Below are 25033 nucleotides of genomic sequence, written 5' to 3'. Positions count from 1 at the left end.
AATCTTGTGGTGGACAACTTGAAGTTGTCACAGGAGAGGGCTCAGCGCTTTGCCAACCGCCGCCGCGGTGTGGGTCCCCGACTACGTGTTGGGGATTTGGTGTGGCTTTCTTCCCGCTTTGTTCCTATGAAGGTTTCCTCTCCCAAATTTAAACCTCGTTTTATTGGTCCTTACAAGATATTGGAAATCCTTAATCCTGTATCCTTTCGTCTGGATCTTCCTGTGTCGTTTGCTATCCACAACGTGTTTCATAGATCCTTGTTGCGGCGGTACGTTGTGCCTGTAGTTCCTTCTGCTGAGCCTCCTGCTCCGTTGTTGGTTGAGGGCGAGTTGGAGTACGTGGTGGAGAAGATCTTGGATTCTCGTCTCTCCAGGCGGAGGCTTCAGTACCTGGTCAAGTGGAAGGGCTATGGTCAGGAAGATAATTCCTGGGTGGTCGCCTCTGATGTTCATGCGGCCGATTTAGTTCATGCCTTTCACGCCGCTCATCCTGATCGCCCTGGTGGTTGTGGTGAGGGTTCGGTGACCCCTCACTAAGGGGGGGGTACTGTTGTGAATTTGCGTTTTGCTCCCTCTAGTGGTCATTAGTGATTTGACTCTGGAGCTTCTGTCTTCTCCTATATGCTCACCTGGGCCGTTAGTTCAGGGGCGTTGCTATATAAGCTCCCTGGACCTTCAGTTCAATGCCTGGCATCGTTGAAATCAGAGCTAATCTGTTGTGCTCTAGACTACTGATCCTGGTTCCTGCTTGTTAAAGCTAAGTCTGCTTCCTTGCTTTTTGCTTTTGTTTTGTTTTTGTATTTTTGTCCAGCTTGTTCCAATCTGTATCCTGACCTTTGCTGGAAGCTCTAGGGGGCTGGTGTTCTCCCCCCGGACCGTTAGACGGTTCGGGGGTTCTTGAATCTCCAGCGTGGATTTTTATAGGGTTTTTGTTGACCAAATAAGTTATCTTGCTTTATTCTGCTATTAGTAAGCTGGCCTCTCTTTGCTGAACCTGGTTCATTTCTGTGTTTGTCTTTTCCTCTTACCTCACCGTTATTATTTGTGGGGGGCTTGTATCTTGCTTTGGGGTCCCTTTCTCTGGAGGCAAGAGAGGTCTTTGTTTTCTTCTCCTAGGGGTAGTTAGATTCTCCGGCTGGCGCGAGTCATCTAGCGATCACCGTAGGCATGATCCCCGGCTACTTCTAGTGTTGGCGTTAGGAGTAGATATTTGGTCAACCCAGTTACCACTGCCCTATGAGCTGGATTTTTGTATCTCGCAGACTTACACTTATCTCTGAGACCCTGTCCACTGGGGTCATAACACTAATCCACCTCTCTCCTCACTACTACCCTGCTTCTCCCCTCTGCAAATCCCTCCACTGGCTCCCAATTCCCCAACGAATCCAGTTCAAACTACTAACACTGATCTACAAAGCCATCCACAACCTATCCCCTCCCTGCATCTCTGAACTAATCTCCCAATATCTTCCCTCCCGTAATCTTCGATCCTCCCAAGACCTCCTACTCTCCTCCAAACTTATTCGCTCCTCACACAACCGCCTCCAAGATTTCTCCCAAATATCCCCATCCTCTGGAATTCCATGCCTCAACACGTCTGATTACTAGTGTTGAGCATTCCGATACCGCAAGTATCGGGTATCGGCCGATACTTGCGGTATCGGAATTCCGATACCGGGATTCCGATACTTGCCGCGTATCGGATACCGGAATCGGAAGTTCCAAGATTCAAAATTCAGAAATTCAGCCAATGAGAATGATTCCAAGTGTGGGCACATCCTGTTTAGCATGGAGGGCATGAAAGTACTGGCAAGGCTGTGATTGGCTGCTGAAATGATGTCATGATGCAGTTTAAAAGTCGCTGGCGCCATTTTGCGATCACTCTGCTGTGAATTCAGTTAGTGACAGGACGCTGTTTGCTGACTGAGGGACAGTTTAGAGATAGCGATTTGCTTCTTTGTGCTTTCCAAAGTCTAATTTAGCAACCGCTGTGTTCACCTACTATTCACCTTGCTTTTGCCTTGTAGCGCTGTTTTCACAGCGATCTGCAAGGTCTGTGTGTGTGTGTGTGTGAGTGCAGCCCACTCTCTAGTCTGAGTGCAGCCACATAGGCCATCCATAGCTGGTTGTATTCAGTTCAGGGAGGGTGGTTCATTGCCTCATACTGTTCTTTTTTTTTTTTTTTCAAGTAGTGTAGTCTGCTGCTAATTTATTCAAAAAAATCCTATTAGTGTCTTTCCACCCGTCTCCAGCTAATTTGTGGAAAAACACTACATAGGATAAAGTAGAGGAGGGTTTTTGGGCCTTGCAGCGCCGTTTACGGCTGTCTGCACGGTCTCCGTGTGACTGCAGCTCGCCCTGTAGTCTGTGAGCAGCTATAGCCTGGTTGTCTCCAGCTCAGGGTTGTTCACTGCGTCATACCGCCAAATCAATTTTCATTTTTTTTCAAGTAGTGTAGTCTGCTGCTAATTTATTCAAAAAAATCCTATTAGTGTCTTTCCACCCGTCTCCAGCTAATTTGTGGAAAAACACTACATAGGATAACGTAGAGGAGGGTTTTTTGGCCTTGCAGCGCCGTTTACGGCTGTCTGCACGGTCTCCGTGTGACTGCAGCTCGCCCTGTAGTCTGTGAGCAGCCGTAGCCTGGTTGTCTCCAGCTCAGGGTTGTTCACTGCGTCATACCGCCAAATCAATTTTCATTTTTTTTCAAGTAGTGTAGTCTGCTGCTAATTTATTCAAAAAAATCCTATTAGTGTCTTTCCACCCGTCTCCAGCTAATTTGTGGAAAAACACTACATAGGATAACGTAGAGGAGGGTTTTTTGGCCTTGCAGCGCCGTTTACGGCTGTCTGCACGGTCTCCGTGTGACTGCAGCTCGCCCTGTAGTCTGTGAGCAGCCGTAGCCTGGTTGTCTCCAGCTCAGGGTTGTTCACTGCGTCATACTGCCAAATCAATTTTCATTTTTTTTCAAGTAGTGTAGTCTGCTGCTAATTTATTCAAAAAAATCCTATTAGTGTCTTTCCACCCGTCTCCAGCTAATTTGTGGAAAAACACTACATAGGATAACGTAGAGGAGGGTTTTTGGGCCTTGTAGCGCCGTTTACGTCTGTCTGCACGGTCTCCGTGTGACTGCAGCTCTATCTGTTGTCAGTTCAGCCCCCAAAAAATAAATAAATAATAAAGTTCACCAAACACACCAGTTACACCACTTTACATTTGTGTAGGCCACATTAGCTCATATTAAAGTCTAGTCCACACTTTAGAAAATTAGTGTTTCTTATACCTGTTAGGAGGAGTTGCTCAGGAATAAGCACACAAATCCGTTAGTACTTTTCTGCTTATCTTTATCAGTCAACCAAGATGAAGAAGGCAGTGAGTAAGGCACGTGGGCGTGGGAGCCGTCGCGGAGCAGGGAGGGGAAGTGGGGATTCTGTGCCTGCTGCGGGCACCGGTGACTCATCAGCACCCACTTTCACCAGGCAACAGTCATTCATGTGTAGCTTTGTGTCAGAGCGCCGTACACCGCTGCTGCGTGAAGAACAAATTGAAGCTGTTGTCGGATGGATGGCAGCTAATGCATCAACTTCCATTAGTGCCACATCCTCTCAGACACAGAGCACTGGAGAGCAGCCATCTGTCTCTTCACCACCTGCCAAATTGCCCAGGCAGACAGAGAGCCCAGGACAGGAGCCGTCTCTACTTCTGTTCTCTGAATCTCTTGGCTTGGAAACAGGGGGCCAGCCAAGCAGCATTGGAGAAATGGAAGAAGAGGCAGGGTGCAGTGATGCCCAACAGCTTTTTCTGTCTTCCTCTGAAGAGGCGGGTGGGCCAGTGGCTCCGGTCACCACATCGCAGGCCGCATCAGCTGATGATGACACTCAGGTGCCACTTACTGGTGCGTGCTCTGCTGCTGAGACTACCCAGGAGGAGCAGTTGGGGGCAGAGGGTAGTGTAGATGATGAGGTCCTCGACCCATCTTGGCGTGAGGGACAGGAAGGTGGTGGGAGCAGCTCTGAGGAAGAGATTCCCCGTACGGCCCAAAGAGGGAGAGGGAGGGGGAAGACTGCGGATCCTGCAGCCTCCGCTTTGGCACCCGTTAGGAGCATGTCTCTTCCAAAAGCCAAAAAGGGCGCTCCCAAGACTTGCAGTGCCTGGTCCTTTTTTGACACAGTTGCAGATGACATTTGCTATGTCAGATGCAACGTGTGTCATCAAAAAGTCAAAAGAGGTCGAAATGTCAGCAACCTCAATACCTCCAACATGTGGAAACATGTGCGCAACAGGCACCCGGCGGAGTTAGAAAAACACACTGAAGAGGTAGGCCAACCAACAGCGGCAGCTACCACCTCTTCAGCTCGTGTTGCCTCTTCCTCTAGCTCACACGCAGCTGGTTCGGCTTCCTCCCAGGATCGCCGTGGAAGAACCTCTGGCCCTGTTGTCCAGAGACCCGCTGTAATTCCACCCGCAGCGCCACTTTCCCAGTCATCCACACACTCCCAGCCCAGTCTACAGCCATCGGTAGTACAGGCATGGGAGAAAAGGCGGCCTTTCTCGTCAAACCACCCACGAGCACAGGCTCTGACTGCAGGCATTGCCAAACTTCTGTCACTGGAAATGCTGTCATTCAGGCTGGTGGAGACTGACAGCTTCCGTGACTTGATGTCATTGGCAGTCCCACAGTACAATGTGCCCAGCCGCTTTTACTTCAGCAGGCAAGCCGTCCCTGCCCTGCACAAGCATGTGGAGGGACACATAAAACACGCGCTACTGAACGCCGTCAGTAGCAAGGTCCACCTCACCACCGATGCGTGGACCAGTCAACATGGACAGGGGCGATACCTTTCCCTCACTGCCCATTGGGTTAATGTTGTTGAGCCAGGTACAGACCGTGCGAGTGGCGCAGGACGTGTCCTGCCCACTCCAAGGATTGCAGGAATCCATTCTGTACGCATTGACTCCTCCTCTTACACCAGTTCCTCAGAATCATCGCTGCAGGAGCCGTCACAGTCCACCTCCACATGGACCCGTGATGAACGTGTACCTGTTACGACCGACATGAGCACAGCCGTGGCCAAACGTCAACAGGCCGTCTTGAAATTAATTTTTTTGGGGAATCGTAGCCACACAGCGCAGGAGCTCTGGAATGCCATCAAGCAGGAGAGCGATGTGTGGTTTGTGCCAGCGAATCTCCAGCCAGGCATGGTAGTGTGTGATAATGGCCGAAATCTGGTGGCAGCTCTGGGCCTCGGCAACCTCACTCACATCCCATGTCTGGCACATGTGCTCAATTTGGTCGTGCAGAGCTTTTTGAGGGACTATCCGGATCTTGATGCACTGCTGCACAAGGTCCGCCTAGAGTGTGCTCACTTGCGGCGTTCCAGCACGGCAAAAGCGCGCATTGCGGCTCTGCAGCACCGACACCGCCTGCCGGAACATCGCATCATATGTGACCTACCTACCAGGTGGAATTCCACGTTACATATGTTGGAGCGGTTGTGTGAGCAGCAGCAAGCTGTAATGGAGTACCAGCTGCTTCAGGCGCAAAAAAGTCGCAGTCAGCGCCGTACAGACTTCACAACCACAGAGTGGGCCACTATGAATGACGTCTGCCAGGTTTTGCGTCCCTTTGATTATTCCACGCGGATGGCGAGTGCAGATGATGCACTAGTCAGCATGACTGTCCCCCTTATCTGCCTGCTTGAAAAATCACTGCAAGCGCTAAGGGATGATGTTGTGGAAGAGGTGGAGGATGAGGATTCACCATTTCCATCATCTTCTGGACAGTCAGCGCCACGTGGTTCCTCACAAACGCGTAGGCAGGGGACAGTTTGTGAGGAGGATGAGGAGGAGTCAATGGAGGAGGAAGACATCCGTCCAGAGGAGGGAGTTACACAATTGTCCAGTACTCAGTGTGTACAGCGAGGGTGGGGTGATGACGAGCGGGCAGAGATCACGCCTCCAGCAGGGGACAGCGTTTCTTGGGCAGTTGGCAGTCTGCAGCACATGGTGGATTACATGCTGCAGTGCCTGAGAAACGACCGCCGCATCGCCCACATTCTCAACATGTCTGATTATTGGGTGTTCACCCTCCTCGATCCTCGCTACCGGGACAACGTAGAAAGCCTCATCACACCGTTGAACCGGGAGCGAAAAATGCGGGAGTACCAAGACACACTGGTCAATTCCATCATCTTCTCCATTCCAACTGAGAGAAGTGCTGTTAGTGCATTCCAAAGCAGCTCAGTGCGTCCAGGCAGTGGTGGAGGCTCTGCACAAAGAGGGAGCAGAAGCAGTGCCTCTGCCCAAGGCAAGACCAGTATGGCCGAACTGTGGCACAGTTTTCTGTGCCCGCCACAAAAGTCTACACCATCACAGACGGCTCCAGTCAGCAGGAGGCAACGGTTCCGTCAGATGGTGACAGACTACATGTCTTGCCCTCTTGCTGTACTCCCAGACGGCTCTTCCCCTTTCAAGTTTTGGGTCTCAAAGCTGGATACATGGCCAGAGCTAAGCCAGTATGCATTGGAGGTGCTGTCTTGCCCTGCGGCCAGTGTATTATCGGAACGTGTCTTTAGTGCTGCAGGTGGTGTACTAACTGACCGTCGCATGCGACTATCCTCCGATAACGTTGACCGGCTTACTTTCCTGAAAATGAACAAGGCCTGGATCTCGCATGAATTTGCCACTCCTCCTCCTGATTAACTAATTAGGTCACTGTATACGTTATCCAGGTCTCCTGTTGTGTTCATCTTTCTACCACCTGAACTTAAATTCCTGGGCTCCAACACCGCCAGTTGAGGCTCAGAAGTGCCGTCTGCACAGTCAAAACATACGACCCAGTGTTATTGGGTTTCAGTAACGTCAGCTGATCCCCAGCTGTGTAGCCGGCAATGTGTCATGCGACCGCCACGCTGACACAACAACTGAAATGTAAGGGAATCTGTCCCCCCCCCCCCCCAAGGCGTTTGTTACTGAAAGAGCCACCTTGTACAGCAGTAATGCTGCACAAGGAAAAAGGTAGCTATTTTGGTTTTGCTCCTTGCACACGCAAAACTTAACACTTATAAAATGTGTCCACTGATACCGTAAAACCGTCCCGGAGGTGGGACTTTCCTTCGTAATATGACGCAGCACAGCCGTCATTCCTACCCCCCCGGCGCCGCGCACCGGCTCATCAGCGTTGTTTGATTCCGTCCCGGAGCCTGCGCTGTTATGTTATCCCGTGGCCAGGCACACTTAGCGCTGCCCGTCTTCTGGCATCATTTGGTGTCAGGCTGGCTGCGCCTGTGCGGCCGCGCTGGCCGAAAGCCCGCCTCGCAGTGTCTTCTGATTTAATCCCACTGGGGGCCTGGGATCCATGGACATGCGCAGTGCATATCTGAACCTCCACCTCTCACTCATCTCCCTATGGCTTCTTCAGACTGTTCGGTGTCAGCTGGTCCCTAATAGCATGCCACGGCCGTGACACCGCACAGTCTTAAGAAGCCATAGGGAGGGGAGTGAGAGGTTCAGATATGCACTGCGCATGTCCATGGATCCCAGGCCCCCAGTGGGATTAAATCAGAAGACACTGCGAGGCGGGCTCTCGGCCAGCGCGGCCGCACAGGCGCAGCCAGCCTGACACCAAATGATGTCAGAAGACGGGCAGCGCTAAGTGTGCCTGTCCACGGGATAACATAACAGCGCAGGCTCCGGGACGGAATCAAACAACGCTGAGGAGCCGGGGCACGGCGGCGGGGGGGTAGGAATGACGGCTGTGCTGCGTCATATTACGAAGGAAAGTCCCACCTCCGGGACGGTTTCACGGCTTCAGGGGACACATTTTATAAGTGTTTAGTTCTGTGTTTGCAAGGAGCATGATGAAAAGAGCCACCTTTTCCTTTTGCATCTTTTGTGCTGCACAAGCTGGCTCTTTCAGCTACAAACGCCTTGGGGGGGGGTTAAAGGTTCCCTTTCGACTTTCTCAGGCTTCGGCCTACATTGTGTTCCTCTGCTTTTCCACCTGCCCCTGGGCTCCAACACCGCCAGTTGCCGTCCAGAAGTGCTGTACGCACAGTCAACAGTCGCTCCTCTGTTATTGGGGTTCAGTAACGTCAGCTGTTCCCCTGCTGTGTGTGTGGCAATCCCTCCTACCTCCTCCAACCTCCTCCTCCTCCACCTGTCCCTGGGCTCCAACACCGCCAGTTGCCGTCCAGAAGTGCTGTACGCACAGTCAACAGTCCCTCCTCTGTTATTGGGGTTCAGTAACGTCAGCTGTTCCCCTGCTGTGTGTGTGGCAATCCCTCCTACCTCCTCCAACCTCCTCCTCCTCCACCTGTCCCTGGGCTCCAACACCGCCAGTTGCCGTCCAGAAGTGCTGTACGCACAGTCAACAGTCGCTCCTCTGTTATTGGGGTTCAGTAACGTCAGCTGTTCCCCTGCTGTGTGTGTGGCAATCCCTCCTACCTCCTCCAACCTCCTCCTCCTCCACCTGTCCCTGGGCTCCAACACCGCCAGTTGCCGTCCAGAAGTGCTGTACGCACAGTCAACAGTCGCTCCTCTGTTATTGGGGTTCAGTAACGTCAGCTGTTCCCCTGCTGTGTGTGTGGCAATCCCTCCTACCTCCTCCAACCTCCTCCTCCTCCACCTGTCCCTGGGCTCCAACACCGCCAGTTGCCGTCCAGAAGTGCTGTACGCACAGTCAACAGTCCCTCCTCTGTTATTGGGGTTCAGTAACGTCAGCTGTTCCCCTGCTGTGTGTGTGGCAATCCCTCCTACCTCCTCCAACCTCCTCCTCCTCCACCTGTCCCTGGGCTCCAACACCGCCAGTTGCCGTCCAGAAGTGCTGTACGCACAGTCAACAGTCCCTCCTCTGTTATTGGGGTTCAGTAACGTCAGCTGTTCCCCTGCTGTGTGTGTGGCAATCCCTCCTACCTCCTCCAACCTCCTCCTCCTCCACCTGTCCCTGGGCTCCAACACCGCCAGTTGCCGTCCAGAAGTGCTGTACGCACAGTCAACAGTCCCTCCTCTGTTATTGGGGTTCAGTAACGTCAGCTGTTCCCCTGCTGTGTGTGTGGCAATCCCTCCTACCTCCTCCAACCTCCTCCTCCTCCACCTGTCCCTGGGCTCCAACACCGCCAGTTGCCGTCCAGAAGTGCTGTACGCACAGTCAACAGTCGCTCCTCTGTTATTGGGGTTCAGTAACGTCAGCTGTTCCCCTGCTGTGTGTGTGGCAATCCCTCCTACCTCCTCCAACCTCCTCCTCCTCCACCTGTCCCTGGGCTCCAACACCGCCAGTTGCCGTCCAGAAGTGCTGTACGCACAGTCAACAGTCGCTCCTCTGTTATTGGGGTTCAGTAACGTCAGCTGTTCCCCTGCTGTGTGTGTGGCAATCCCTCCTACCTCCTCCAACCTCCTCCTCCTCCACCTGTCCCTGGGCTCCAACACCGCCAGTTGCCGTCCAGAAGTGCTGTACGCACAGTCAACAGTCCCTCCTCTGTTATTGGGGTTCAGTAACGTCAGCTGTTCCCCTGCTGTGTGTGTGGCAATCCCTCCTACCTCCTCCAACCTCCTCCTCCTCCACCTGTCCCTGGGCTCCAACACCGCCAGTTGCCGTCCAGAAGTGCTGTACGCACAGTCAACAGTCCCTCCTCTGTTATTGGGGTTCAGTAACGTCAGCTGTTCCCCTGCTGTGTGTGTGGCAATCCCTCCTACCTCCTCCAACCTCCTCCTCCTCCACCTGTCCCTGGGCTCCAACACCGCCAGTTGCCATCCAGAAGTGCTGTACGCACAGTCAACAGTCGCTCCTCTGTTATTGGGGTTCAGTAACGTCAGCTGTTCCCCTGCTGTGTGTGTGGCAATCCCTCCTACCTCCTCCAACCTCCTCCTCCTCCACCTGTCCCTGGGCTCCAACACCGCCAGTTGCCGTCCAGAAGTGCTGTACGCACAGTCAACAGTCGCTCCTCTGTTATTGGGGTTCAGTAACGTCAGCTGTTCCCCTGCTGTGTGTGGCAATCCCTCCTACCTCCTCCAACCTCCTCCTCCTCCACCTGTCCCTGGGCTCCAACACCGCCAGTTGCCGTCCAGAAGTGCTGTACGCACAGAGCCAAACACCTCGCCAATGTGTTAGTGGGGTTCAGCACCGCCAGCTGTTCCCCTGCTGTGTATACGGCAACGTGTACTGCGACCGCCACGCAGGCACAACAAGTTAAATTTAAGGGAACCTGTCCCCCCCCCAGGCGTTTGTTACTGAAGGAGCCACCTTGTGCAGCAGTAATAATGATGATGCAAAGGGAAAAAGTGCCTCTTTTCGTGGTGCTCCTTGCAGATGCTGAACCTAACACTTATGAAATGTGTCCCCTCACAGCGTTCAACCGTCCGGTAGGTGGAACTTTCCTTTGTCATGTGACGCAGCACAGCCGTCATTTTTACCCCCTTGGCGCCGTGCGCCACCTCCTCAGCGTTGTTTGAATCTGTCCCGGAGCCTGCGCTGTTAGGTTACCCCTTGGCCATGCACACATTTTGCGCTGCCCGTCTTCTGACATCATTTGCTGTCAGGCTGGCTGCGCCTGTGCTGGTGCGCTGTCCGAGATTCAGCCTCGCGGTGTCGTCTAATGTAATCCCACCGCGGGCCTGGGATCCGTGGCCATGCGCACTGCATATCCTCGCCTCTCACTCCCCTCCCTACGGCTTCTAAAGACTGTTCGGTGTCAGCTGATCCCTAATAGCATGCCACGGCCGTGACACCGCACAGTCTTAAGAAGCCGTAGGGAGGGGAGTGAGAGGCGAGGATATGCACTGCGCATGGACACGGATCCCAGGCCCGCGGTGGGATTACATTAGACGACACCGCGAGGCTGAATCTCGGACAGCGCACCCGCACAGGCGCAGTCAGCCTGACAGCAAATGATGTCAGAAGACGGGCAGCGCAAAATGTGTGCATGGCCAAGGGGTAACCTAACAGCGCAGGCTCCGGGACAGATTCAAACAACGCTGAGGAGGTGGCGCACGGCGCCAAGGGGGTAAAAATGACGGCTGTGCTGCGTCACATGACAAAGGAAAGTTCCACCTACCGGACGGTTGAACGCTGTGAGGGGACACATTTCATAAGTGTTAGGTTCAGCATCTGCAAGGACCATAATTAAAAGAGCTAAGTTGACCTTTTCCAGCATTAGTGCTGTACACGATGGCTCTTCCAGCTACAAACGCCTGGGGGGGGGGGGTTAAAGGTTTCCTTTCAACTTGCTCCAGTGCAGGCTTCGGCCTACACTCCGCTCCCCCTGCTCCTCCTGCTGACCCTGGGCTCCAACACCGCCAGTTGGGGCCCGGTACTGCTAGCTGCACAGAGAAAAACACCTCGCCAATGTGTCAGTGGGGTTCAGCACCGCCAGCTGTTCCCCTGCTGTGCAGCCGGCATCGTGTCCTGCAAAAGCCACGCAGACACCAGAACTGAAATTGAAGGGAACCTGTCCCCCCTCCCCCAGGCGTTTTTACGTTATCCAGCCACCTTGTACAGCGGTAATGCTGCATGTGTGCAAGGTGGCTCATAAACGTATTCTCCTCGCACATGTGGAACTGAAAACACGTCTGAAATGTGTCCTCTATGTGACCATTTAACCGTCCCGGTGGTGTGACTTTCCTTTGTAATGACACGCTGCAACCCCCTTGGTAGCGCTGCCCGTCTTCTGGCATCATTGTTTGGCTGGCTGCGCCTCTGCGGCCGCCCTGACCCACACAACGCCCCTCGGTGTCTTATTTATTGGGACTGCGAGGGTGTGATTGATGGGCATGATCAGTGCATCAGTTCGCCTGTCCCTCCTCTCCTTCCGCCTTCTTCGGACTGTGCGGCTTCATGGCCGTGGCATGCGATAAGGGATCAGATGAGGCCGCACAGTCTGAAGCGGGTGTAAGGACCCGAGTGTGAGAGGCGAACATATGTGCTGCGCCAGGCCCTGAATCCCAGCCCCGCAGTGTTTTAACAATGTTAAGACACTGCGGGGCTGGGATTCATGGTCATCGCGAACCGCACCAGCCGACATTAAATGATGTCAGAAGATGGGCAGCGCTAACAGCGCTAGGCCAGGGGACAACACGACAGCGCAGACTCCTGTACAGCAAATAACAACGCTCAGGAGGCTGCACCCAGCACCAAGGTGGGATTCTTGACATCTGTGCTGCGTCTCATTACAAAGGGAACTCGCGCCTCCAACACAGTTTGACTGTATAAAGGGCTAAATGTTAGACGTGCTTCATTCAGCGTGTGCAAGGAGCGAAATTAAAAGAGCAACCTTTGACTTGTGCAGCACTACTGCTGCATAAGCTGTGGCTCTTCTACTTTGTAACCCCTGAGGGGGGGTTAAAGGTTACCTTTGAAATTGGTTCAATTAGGCTTCGGCCTACACTCTGCTCCCTTTGCAGAGCCCGGGCTCCAACACCGCCAGTTGGGGCCCGGTACTGCTAGCTGCACAGAGAAAAACACCTCGCCAATGTGTCAGTGGGGTTCAGCACCGCCAGCTGTTCCCCTGCTGTGCAGCCGGCAACGTGTCCTGCAACTGCCACGCAGGCACAACAGACCCAAAAGCTGCCGCCAGTGCAGGCTTCGGCCTACACTCTGCTCCATCTCCTCCTCCTGCTGACCCCGGGCTCTAACACCGCCAGTTGGGGCCCGGTACTGCTAGCTGCACAGAGAAAAACACCTCGCCAATGTGTCAGTGGGGTTCAGCACCGCCAGCTGTTCCCCTGCTGTGCAGCCGGCATCGTGTCCTGCAAAAGCCACGCAGACACCAGAACTGAAATTGAAGGGAACCTGTCCCCCCTCCCCCAGGCGTTTTTACGTTATCCAGCCACCTTGTACAGCGGTAATGCTGCATGTGTGCAAGGTGGCTCATAAACGTATTCTCCTTGCACATGTGGAACTGAAAACACGTCTGAAATGTGTCCTCTGTGTGACCATTTAACCGTCCCGGTGGTGTGACTTTCCTTTGTAATGACACGCTGCAACCCCCTTGGTAGCGCTGCCCGTCTTCTGGCATCATTGTTTGGCTGGCTGCGCCTCTGCGGCCGCCCTGACCCACACAACGCCCCTCGGTGTCTTATTTATTGGGACTGCGAGGGTGTGATTGATGGGCATGATCAGTGCATCAGTTCGCCTGTCCCTCCTCTCCTTCCGCCTTCTTCGGACTGTGCGGCTTCATGGCCGTGGCATGCGATAAGGGATCAGATGAGGCCGCACAGTCTGAAGCGGGTGTAAGGACCCGAGTGTGAGAGGCGAACATATGTGCTGCGCCAGGCCCTGAATCCCAGCCCCGCAGTGTTTTAACAATGTTAAGACACTGCGGGGCTGGGATTCATGGTCATCGCGAACCGCACCGGCCGACATTAAATGATGTCAGAAGATGGGCAGCGCTAACAACGCTAGGCCAGGGGACAACACGACAGCGCAGACTCCTGTACAGCAAATAACAACGCTCAGGAGGCTGCACCCAGCACCAAGGTGGGATTCTTGACATCTGTGCTGCGTCTCATTACAAAGGGAACTCGCGCCTCCAACACAGTTTGACTGTATAAAGGGCTAAATGTTAGACGTGCTTCATTCAGCGTGTGCAAGGAGCGAAATTAAAAGAGCAACCTTTGACTTGTGCAGCACTACTGCTGCATAAGCTGTGGCTCTTCTACTTTGTAACCCCTGAGGGGGGGTTAAAGGTTACCTTTGAAATTGGTTCAATTAGGCTTCGGCCTACACTCTGCTCCCCCTGCAGAGCCCGGGCTCCAACACCGCCAGTTGGGGCCCGGTACTGCTAGCTGCACAGAGAAAAACACCTCGCCAATGTGTCAGTGGGGTTCAGCACCGCCAGCTGTTCCCCTGCTGTGCAGCCGGCAACGTGTCCTGCAACTGCCACGCAGGCACAACAGACCCAAAAGCTGCCGCCAGTGCAGGCTTCGGCCTACACTCTGCTCCATCTCCTCCTCCTGCTGACCCCGGGCTCTAACACCGCCAGTTGGGGCCCGGTACTGCTAGCTGCACAGAGAAAAACACCAGCCAATGTGTCAGTGGGGTTCAGCACCGCCAGCTGTTCCCCTGCTGTGCAGCCGGCATCGTGTCCTGCAAAAGCCACGCAGACACTTGCTCTTGTACCTTCTGCTCCCCATCCTGGTTCCAGTACCGTCAGCTGGTTCCGGGCAGAGCCTTTGGCTTAGGTGCCTCCCTCTGGGTATCCGAGTTCCACCAACGTCAGGTGGTCCTTGGTAGTGCTTTCAGGCACGGGTACCTCCTGCTTAGTAACCGGGTTCCAGTAACGTCAGCTGGTCCTCGGTAGTTCCATTGGCTCTTGGACCTTCGGCTACCCATCCGGGTTCCAGCACCGTAAGCTGGTTCTCGGCAGTGTCTTTTGCTCTTGTACCTTCTGCTCCCCATCCTGGTTCCAGTACCGTCAGCTGGTTCCGGGCAGAGCCTTTGGCTTAGGTGCCTCCCTCTGGGTATCCGAGTTCCACCAACGTCAGGTGGTCCTTGGTAGTGCTTTCAGGCACGGGTACCTCCTGCTTAGTAACCGGGTTCCAGTAACGTCAGCTGGTCCTCGGTAGTTCCATTGGCTCTTGGACCTTCGGGTAGCCATCCGAGTTCCAGTTCCATCAGCTGGTTCTCGGCATTTTCTCAGCCTTCTTGTACCTTCTGCTACATTTCCAAGTTCAAGAGACTAAACACGATGACCCGGAAGACCACCCCTAAGATGACAACGACACCAGAGACGACAACCACCGTGATGACGACGACCCTGGAGACGATGACCCTGAAGACCACCCCGATGACGACGACCCCGGAGACGACGACCCTGAAGACCACCCCGATGACGACGACCCCGGAGACGACGACCCCGGAGACGACGACCCTGGAGACGACGACGACCTGGAAGACCGAGAAGCAGAAGAACAAGAGGCTGCAGAACAAATAGCAGAAGAACATTAAGCATAACACAAAATATCAGAGCAAAAAATATTATCTAAATTATAAGCAGAAGAAGACTAAGCAGTGTATGGGGGTGAGTCCGTTCCTCCTCGTGGTGCCCCTGGATAAAGCCTGATGCTGCAGGCCAAACTGAACGCGGACAAATGTAACTGTTTTGTGACAGGCAGAACGGAAGGTGTAATCTTCAAACTTTTATAGATAACAACTACGGGAATGCCTGTCACAAATAAGAATATGATGAAGAAGTAGAATATGATGAAGATAATAGTAAAATAAAAAGAATATGAACAATGTAACCCAAAAAATAATAGGTAGAAGATGAAGAAGAAGATGAATAAGGTGAAGAAGTTGATGTCAAAGAAGCTGATGATGAGGATAATGAAGAAGAAAGCGTGGGAGAAGTAAAAAAGAAGTTGAAGGGCGTGGAAGTAGTGAAACATCAATATCTGACATAAAAAAAAAAAAAATTAACATAGTCAAATTCTTTCTAACGCCGAACGTCATAAAAAAAAAAAAAAATCCTGCTATTCTATTACATTGGGCTAAACCTCTGTGCCTTTAATATCTCCGCCACGTCCCCCAATACATCCTACATTATTCTTAGTTGTTTTCCTTCATGTAGAATGAACCTACAAGTTTATAAAGGGTTTATTTTAATTCCGATATTTTCGTCCCATTGACTTGCATTGGGATCGGGTATCGGTATCGGATTGGATCCGATATTTTGACGGTATCGGCCGATACTTTCCGATACCGATACTTTCCGATATCGGAAGGTATCGCTCAACACTACTGATTACCCACCACCCAAGGATCATTCAGACGGAACCTGAAAACCCATCTCTTCAGGAAAGCCTACAGCCTGCAATAACCATTCTGCCGCGTCACCAACCGCCGGAACTGCCGCTCCCCCGACCTTCTGTCACCTCCCCGTTATCCCGTAGAATGTAAGTCCGCAAGGACAGGGTCCTCTGCCCTCTGCACCAGTCTGTCATTGTAAATTTGTTTACTGTAAATGATATCTATAACTCTGTATGTAACCCCTTTCTCATGTACAGCACCATGGAATTAATGGCGCTATATAAATAAATAATAATAAAATAATAATAATTTTGGGTGGAAGTTGGTTAAAAATTAAATTCAATTGCTTGCATGTCTATGCCGATCACTGTGTGTATAAATAACAATAACTTTATTTTACGGCTTTCTGTGATTACAGAAATTAGAACATTATGTTGGGGTTTTTCAGTTTGTTTCTAATTTTGCGCATTTCTTTACCAATTTTTCTTGTGTTGCTCTGTTCTAAGATAAGGTTTTTTTTTGTTTGGCTTTATCACCTTCAGCTGAATTCAGTCATCTGTATATCAAGGTCCAAGTTTGGACTGCTTGGTAGGCACGGTACTGTATAAGGTGCGTGCCTCTGACTGCAGAGTCCTTAACCCCTTCATGACCTTGGGATTTTTTGTTTTTCCGTTTTCGTTTTTCGCTCCCCTCCTTCACAGAGCCATAACTTTTTTATTTTTCCGTCAATTTGGCCATGTGAGGGCTTATTTTTTGCGGGACGAGTTGTACTTTTGAACGACATCATTGGTTTTACCATGTCGTGTACTAGAAAACGGGAAAAAAATTCCAAGTGCAGTGAAATTGCAAAAAAAGTGCAATCCCACACTTGTTTTTTGCTTGCCTATTTTGCTAGGTTCACTAAATGCTAAAACTGACCTGCCATTATGATTCTCCAGGTCAGTACGAGTTCATAGACACCTCACATGTCTAGGTTATGTTTTACCTAAGTGGTGAAAAAAAATTCCAAACTTTGCAAAAAAAAATAAATAAAAAATTGCGCCATTTTCCGATACTCGTAGCGTCTCCATTTTTCGTGATCTGGGGTCAGGTGAGGGCTTATTTTTTGTGTGCCGAGCTGGTGTTTTTAATTATAGCATTTTGGTGCAGATACGTTCTTTTGATCGCCCGTTATTGCATTTTAATGCAATGTCGCGGCGACCAAAAAAACGTATTTCTGGCGTTTCGATTTTTTTCTCATTACGCCATTTAGCGATCAGGTTAATGCTTTTTTTTTATTGATAGATCGGGCGATTCTGAACGCGGCAATACCAAATATGTGTAAGTTTGATTTTTTTTTTATTGATTTATTTTGATTGGGGCGAAAGGGGGGTGATTTAAACTTTTATGGTTTTTTTATTTTTTTCACATTTTTAAAAACTTTTTTTTTTTCACTTTTGCCATGCTTCAATAGCCTCCATGGGAGGCTAGAAGCAGGCACAACCCGATCGGCTCTGCTACATAACAGCGATCATCAGATCGCTGTTATGTAGGAGAATTGCAGGTGTGCTGTGAGCGCCGACCACAGGGTGGCGCTCACAGCCACCAGCGATCAGTAACCATAGAGGTCTCAAGGACCTCTATGGTTACCATTCAGAAGCATCGCCGACCCCCGAGCATGTGACGGGGGTCGGCGATGATGTCATATCCGGCCGCCCGGCCGGATGCGGTAGTTAAATGCCGCTGTCTGCGTTTGACAGCGGCATTTAACTAGTTAATAGGCGCGGGCAGATCGCGATTCTGCCCGCGCCTATTGCGGGCACATGTCAGCTGTTCATAACAGCTGACATGTCCCGGCTTTGATGCGGGCTCACCGCGGAGCCCTGCATCAAAGCAGGGGAGCTGACCTCGGACGGTATAGTACGTCCGAGGTCAGTAAGGGGTTAAGGGATAGCTAGATGGGAAAAACTGTGCAGTGCCCAATTCCCCCCACCCACTACTCCCCCAGGTGATGTCATGATTGGGATGCCCAGCGGACCAACCGAGGAGAAGAGGGGAGTCTGGCCACACCCTCAGGGGTTAAATTCTAGTGCCGGGACCAGTGCCTCCCTCTTTCTCCCCGGCTGACCCTTGGAAGCTGTTGTCCCACCCTCCCTCCCTGATAAACTTGTGAACGTACTGTGCTATTATTGTTAAAATGTTTTAAATTATTAAAAAAAAATAAAAAATTGACGTTCTTTTTATATACGTCACAGCGATAGGTAGAGGGGGGCAAAAGTTCGTAACCTCTCATTGGCTTGCTGGCCCAGCGGTCGTCGGTGGGGCCTTCAGCAATGAGTCTGTCGCGAAGTGTAATTGCCCTTCTCTACTTTTCAAATAATAACCTGTGACCGACCTGTTCAACCCATCCAGGCTTGTCAGTATCTTTTATTATGGAGTGGTGGGACGAGGGAAGGCACTGTTTATGACATACGGGTCTCTGCAGTCACGCTGAACTGGCCGAGGGTCTCCTGCTGAGAACTTGACAGATTCATGTACGTCCATGAAGGTTTGTTTGAGTCAGGAACCTCGCAGCCAGTCCATGCTTTCCAGGGTTGTCGGATGTTGTTTTCATTAGAGCCTACTGCTTATGTGACCACAACGTGCCAAGTGGGTAAAGAGTTTGTATTTTATTTTTATGTGAACTTGAGACAATGACTTTAACTAAAGGATATCTGTCTGGAATATAGAACCCCCCCCCCCCCCCCCCCCGAGCCATTTATTTGTGCATGTAGCCCTGTGAAAAATGAATTTAATGATATATTTACACTCACTGGCCACTTTATTAGGTACACCTGTCCAACTTCTTGTTAACACTTAATTTCTAATCAGCCAATCACATGGCGGCAACTCAGTGCATTTAGGCATGTAGACATGGTCAAGACAATCTCCTGCAGTTCAAACCGAGCATCAGTATGGGGAAGAAAGGTGATCTGAGTGCCTTTGAACGTGGCATGGTTGTTGGTGCCAGAAGGGCTGGTCTGAGTATTTCAGAAACTGCTGATCTACTGGGATTTTCACGCACAACCATCTCTAGGGTTTACAGAGAATGGTCCGAAAAAGAAAAAAAATCCAGTGAGCGGCAGTTCTGTGGGCGGAAATGCCTTGTTGATGCCAGAGGTCAGAGGAGAATGGGCAGACTGGTTCGAGCTGATAGAAAGGCAACAGTGACTCAAATCGCCACCCGTTACAACCAAGGTAGGCCTAAGAGCATCTCTGAACGCACAGTGCGTCGAACTTTGAGGCAGATGGGCTACAGCAGCAGAAGACCACACCGGGTACCACTCCTTTCAGCTAAGAACAGGAAACTGAGGCTACAATTTGTACAAGCTCATCGAAATTGGACAGTAGAAGATTAGAAAAACGTTGCTTGGTCTGATGAGTCTCGATTTCTGCTGCGACATTCGGATGGTAGGGTCAGAATTTGGCGTAAACAACATGAAAGCATGGATCCATCCTGCCTTGTATGGAGCATCTTTGGGATGTGCAGCCGACAAATCTGCGGCAACTGTGTGATGCCATCATGTCAATATGGACCAAAATCTCTAAGGAATGCTTCCAGCACCTTGTTGAATCTATGCCACGAAGAATTGAGGCAGTTCTGAAGGCAAAAGGGGGTCCAACCCATTACTAGCATGGTGTACCTAATAAAGTGGCCGGTGAGTGTATATTGTCAATCTTTTGCATAAATCCTGAGAAGTCCCCGTTTTCATGCAAATGAGGTGTTAAGTGCTATGGGCAGAACAATGCACTTACCAAAACTCCGCCTTCTTGCGTTATTAACATTCTTGGCTCCTCCTTCCTTTTGTTTATCGAAAGCTGATTTACATCCAGGGAATCACAGCCTGTGCAGATCTGACCATTCTTGACTAAAAGGTCAAAAATCACAACAAAAATGGTGAGGCCACAGGAAGTGTAAAATTTCACGAATGGAATATTTTTTGTATTGTGTACTTAATCAAGAAAAAATGCAAGGAAGAAAAAAGACTAAGATTCAAGGGTAGATGCAAAAATGTATCATGAAGTACAGGGAGCACGAATGTGAGGAGCTTGCACCTCAATGTTGTTAGTAATGACGGATCCTCTACTAATGTATAATGATGTGCAGGAAATATTTATCCCTTGGGCCCGGATCTATAATCTACAGTAGTATACACTGTGTGCAGAATTATTAGGCAAGTTGTATTTTAGAGGATGATTTTCATTATTGATCAACAACTATGTTCTCAATCAACCCAAAAGACTCATAAATATCAAAGCTTAATATTTTTGGAAGTTGGAGTGGGGTTTTTTAGATTTGGCTATCTTAGGAGGATATCTGTTTGTGCAGGTCACTATTACTGTGCAGAATTATTAGGCAACTTAATAAAAAACAAATACAGTCCCATCACACTTGTTTATTTTCACCAGGTAAACCAATATCACTGCACAAAATTTAGAAATAAACATTTCTGACATGCAAAAACAAAACCTTCAAAAATTAGTGACAATATAGCCCCCTTTGTTTATGATGACACTCAGCAGCCTCCATCCATAGATTCTGTCAGTTACGATGAACATTGCGTGCAGCAGCCACCACAGCCTCCAGACACTGTGCCGAGAGGTGGACTGTTTTCCCTCCCTGTAGATCTCACATTTTATGAGGGACCACAGGTTCTCTATGGGGTTCAGATCAGGTGAACAAGGGGGCCATGTCATTATTTTTTCTTCTTTGAGACCTTTACTGGCCAGCCACACTGTGGAGTAGTTGGAGGCATGTGATGGAGCTTTGTCCTGCGTGAAAATCATGTTTTTCTTGAACGATACTGACTTCTTCCTGTACCACTGCTTGAAGAAGTTGTCTTCCAGAAACTGGCAGAAGGTCTGGGAGTTGAGCTTCACTCCATCCCCAACCTGAAAAGGTCCCACAAGTTCATCTTTGATGATACCAGCCCATACCAGTCCCCCACCTCCACCTTGCTGGCATCTGAGTCGGAGTGGAGCTCTCTGCCCTTTACTGATCCGGCCTCTGGCCCATCCATCTGGCCCATCAAGAGTCACTCTCATTTCATCAGTCCATAAAACCTTTGAAAAGTCAGTCTTCAGATATTTCTTGGCCCAGTCTTGACTTTTATCGTATGTTTCTTGTTCAAAGTTGGTCGTTTTTCAGCCTTCCTTACCTTGGCCATGTCCCTGAGTATCGCACACCTTGTGCTTATTGTTACTCCAGTAACGTTGCAGCACTGAAATATGGCAACACTGGTGGCAAATGGCATCTTGGCAGCTTCACGCTTGATTTTCCTCAATTCATAACCAGTTATTTTGCACCTTTTTTGCCCAACAAACTTCTTACAACCCTGTTGGCTACGCCATGAAAATTGTTCGGTGATCACGCTGCAAAAGTTTGGCAATTTCAAGACGGCTGCATCCCTCTGCAAGACATCTCACAATTTTGGACTTTTCAGAGCCCGTCAAATCTTTCTTCTGACCCCTTTTGGCAAAGGAATGGAAGTTGCCTAATAATTCAGCACACCTTATATAGGGTTTTGATGTCATTAGACAACACCCCTCCTCATTATAGAGATGCACATCACCTGATTTACTTAATTGGTAGTTGGCTCTCAAGCCTGAACACCTTGGAGTAGGACAACATGTATAAAAAGTATCGTGATCAAAATACAACTTGCCTAATAATTCTGCACACAGTGTAGTGGCAAGAGCCCTATATATGTGCCTGCCCCTCCATTGTAGAGTCTCCATTATATAATCTGTTCTGGTTGTGATACGATTGGGACCATGATGACTGGGTCACTGGTTACGGACACCGTGGTGACATCCCAGAGCCTCATGTGTGACCGATCTTCACCTATAATCACATCTGTGATTCCAGTACAAGGATGGGAAATGTCACCACCGTCCGCCATGCTGTGAGCAGTTATATTGTGATTGTGTGATTAACCCTTACAGATCAGTTATTGATTTATCGGTAATTTGATTAATATGCAATAAAACCCATCGATGAGAAAACGCGGTGTCTGAGGTTCTGATGAGCCGTTTATGGTCTGTGACATTTAGTCTTTGTGGAATGAGAAGTTCTACAACTTTCTTATTACTTTCTGTACTAGTTCGTCACCATTTTCCATATATTTCCTTGTTACCAGTAGTTGAATATATTTCTATTGTCTAAAAACCCTACAGAACAGTCTACAGGATGACAATCCGTGAAGCCCATGGTGACGAGTTGTTATTCTGTGCCCAAACAAAGATGCTGATGGATACCAGAAACTATTTCACAACATTTCATGATTTCTGCATTTATACTGCAACTTCTGAAAGTGCGGCGTCCTCCAAGGTATCACAAGTAGCACTTGTGATGTCGCTCCATAACATTTTCAACTCTTAAATAATTTTTTTGAGCAGCTTCCTAATCACAGCACAAATTGGCGTAGTATTACCCTGAGGTGTAAATTATGCCTTGCATGATATTAAAACATATAAAACCCAATATAACGTAAAATATCACACTAATATAGTCAATAACTTTTTTTATTTTTTATTTTTCATATTACAATTTGTTGCTTTTTATGTAACTATGTAAAGGTTATGGAATCCTTTTAGATGTAAAAAATAACATTTTTACATGTGTACGTTTCAGTCTTTAATCTTATTTCCTTCAGTCGTTTTCAGACCCCCTGCTGTCCAGTTCGCAGCATGATAGATGCTTTTGATTTGATTTTTCTCTGGTGGGATTGTCTCTCTCAGTAATATAGGCTGGATGTGAGGTTTGAGTGTATTCAATGTTCTGTTTCCCGCACTTACCTTGTATCAGCACATCTCCAGTAGTGTAATGTCTTCTTTTCTATAGCCATTTTTCTTTAACTTCCAAAATACTCTCCAGTCTCTCCACTGTTAATCTGTGTACAGTTCCCTCCCTCCTGCTATCTCTAAAACTGAGAGAAGAGAGGAAGGTGTGGGACAGGACACGGAGCTCTGATGGATTTCTATTGGTTTTGCAAAATAACTCTGCTGGATAAAGGACTTACAGACATCTGCAGCAGCACAACAGTATACTTTTTAATGAACATTATTTTAAAAGTTGCATTTAGGGAGGAAATAATAAATCATATGTGATAAGGTATTTATAGCCTTCAATTATTACCTTAACCCTAGCCAAATCCCCCCTCTATAAACCTAACTATGACCCTAGCACTAAACCTAATAAAGGATAGTGTTAGAAAACTACACTAAAATGTGCTATAATGTATTTTTTTAAAGAACCTTTTTTTTTACATTTTGAACTTTTCTCCAAACTCCTAAGGGAAGAAAACATGGGGGTCTTTCAGATATCACTATTTAGAGGTTTTTTGAAGTTTTGGAAAGTTGCATAACTAAACAGACAGGCAAATACCTGACAAATGAACAAAATGCTCTATTAACAATCATCATTCTCTGCAGCACATCGTCCTGTATATAAAGGATATGTTGTGCGGATACTATGATGATCTATGGGTACAGGACAATCATATTAACGATTGTTCTGTGAGTATAGAATTGTGGCCGGCCTGTCTAAATAGGCCATTTATGGACCACTGATTGGCTTCCGCGTAGTAAATCAGTGGTCTTTGTATTGTCTTGTTCAGCCATCATTGATATAGAAGGGTTAATAAATTGCCTTTAAGTGCCTCTTGCCTTTAATTGCTAGAATTACTAGAATCTGTTGACGCAGTAGTCTGACGGTCTCCTCTTCAAGGAGACTATACTTCTTATCATGTATGCTTTCAATAGTCAGCCACAACATGTTCTGGGTTATGGTAAATAAAGTATGACCCTGGGTGATGGTGGGGGCTACATGAGTTACATTGAAATGCATTTGTTGTAAATGGTATAAAACATTGCTTTGGCTTTTAATATATCAGATAAAAGTAACTTGCTCACAGGATATGTGTGAGGTGTCTTTTTGTCTCCAAGCGCGCTTGTAAAATAACGGGCGTAATTCCACAATTTGGTCTCACTGGTGATCTGTCAGCTGACATTGGGTCAGAACAAAAACAGCTACGACAGTTTTGGCGCCCGAATGGGGGCTGTGTAACCAGCCTTATTCGGAATCCGTATGTGGGAGCTTCCTGAGAGATTGGACATGCAAACACCAGCTGCAGCAAGGTGAGAAATGTTATTCTTACAATCTGTTTTGCACCTGCAATCTCTCTTCTGGATCTGTCCATACCTCTGGGTAAAAGGCTGCGAACACAGTTCAAAGAATCCACATCACCAGTGAGTTTTGTGTTTTGTCTGTTTATGTCCATATGAGAGTTGAATAATAGAGTTATAAGATGATAATTGTGATAATTGTTATCTGTATTATTTGTCAATATCCTAATTGGTTGTGTATTAGAGTGTCTGTGTGAATGTGCAGTATCAGTGTTGTTATTTTGGTGATTTTGGATTGGCAGTACATTATATGAAGCTGTATTTTGTATAAGGCCGTGGTTTTTGTTGTTTGGCCTTAAAGTGCTTTCAGAGTGTCAGTGGACACTGCTGCAGTTTTATTTATATAGAGTTGTGTAAATTCCAAAGTGCAAAATAGGCAGGCTGTGTGAGCCTTGTATGTATGTATGCAGCGCCCCCACTGCCGCAGGGCCGAGGGGTACCCGGTACCGGGCCTCTGAGTCTCTGCTCTGGGATTGTCACGGTGGCTAGACCCGGTCCGTGACCCTGCTGAGGGGCGCTCAATAATAGATGTGGATGGTGGTGGTAGTGCGGTGCAGTGCTGGTCACAGTAAATAACGAGGACACCAGGTTGCAGTCTCTTTACCTTTTCTTTACTGAAGGTTTGGAGGTACTCAATCCAGAGCACTGTTAACAGGGCTGGCTGAGACCGGCCGGTCCAACGGCACATCCGGAGCTCCCTTTACAGGTGGGAATCAGTGTCTACCTTCTAGCACCTGTGTGTTGTAGTCCTTCCTTGCTGAACACCCCAGGATAGTCCTCACAACTTATTCTGTCTGTCTCTGATGTTCGTTCTCTCCGTCCCCCAGATGATATGGCTAGGACGCACCCGTATGACGGGGTAGGCCTGGAGTTCTTCCGGGACTCTAGAGTCGCCCCTCTCCCACAGCTGCCTCCGTTGTCTGCTTAGGTGTTTAAGTGAGGCAGCCAACCTATAATTAGCTGCCCTGCCGTGGTTTGAAGTAATACTTAAAGTCTCTTACTTTCTCGGCGTTCCGGCCACCGTGACTGTTTGCGCCTCAGAAGGATGTTGCCTCGGTCTTACAGCACAACTCCTTCTGGTCCTAT

The 25033-nt window shown here is 49.2% G+C and overlaps 1 protein-coding gene across 1 annotated transcript; it reads left to right on the top strand.

The window, feature by feature from the left end:
- The first annotated feature begins 1915 nt into the window (after nucleotides 1-1915).
- Nucleotides 1916-22467, top strand: LOC143773505 (uncharacterized). Its single transcript, XM_077260928.1, has 3 exons — nucleotides 1916-2454; nucleotides 2976-5037; nucleotides 22417-22467. The coding sequence occupies exons 2-3, from the start codon at nucleotides 3361-3363 to the stop codon at nucleotides 22465-22467; spliced, it is 1728 nt and encodes a 575-aa protein (XP_077117043.1). The 5' UTR covers nucleotides 1916-2454; nucleotides 2976-3360.
- Nucleotides 22468-25033: the final 2566 nt, after the last annotated feature.

The sequence above is a fragment of the Ranitomeya variabilis genome, chromosome 5, assembly GCF_051348905.1.
Source record: "Ranitomeya variabilis isolate aRanVar5 chromosome 5, aRanVar5.hap1, whole genome shotgun sequence".
Taxonomy (NCBI): domain Eukaryota; kingdom Metazoa; phylum Chordata; class Amphibia; order Anura; family Dendrobatidae; genus Ranitomeya; species Ranitomeya variabilis.
Note: the sequence above shows the minus strand (reverse complement) of the source record. Positions and strands in the feature narration are given on the sequence as shown.

Coding starts and splice junctions, on each gene's coding strand:
- LOC143773505 (XM_077260928.1), top strand. CDS start 3,361: ATGAAGAAGGCAGTGAGTAAGGCACGTGGGCGTGGGAGCCGTCGCGGA. Junction 5,038..22,416: donor CATGGACCCGTGATGAACGT/GTACCTGTTACG, acceptor TATTTCCTTCAG/TCGTTTTCAGACCCCCTGCT.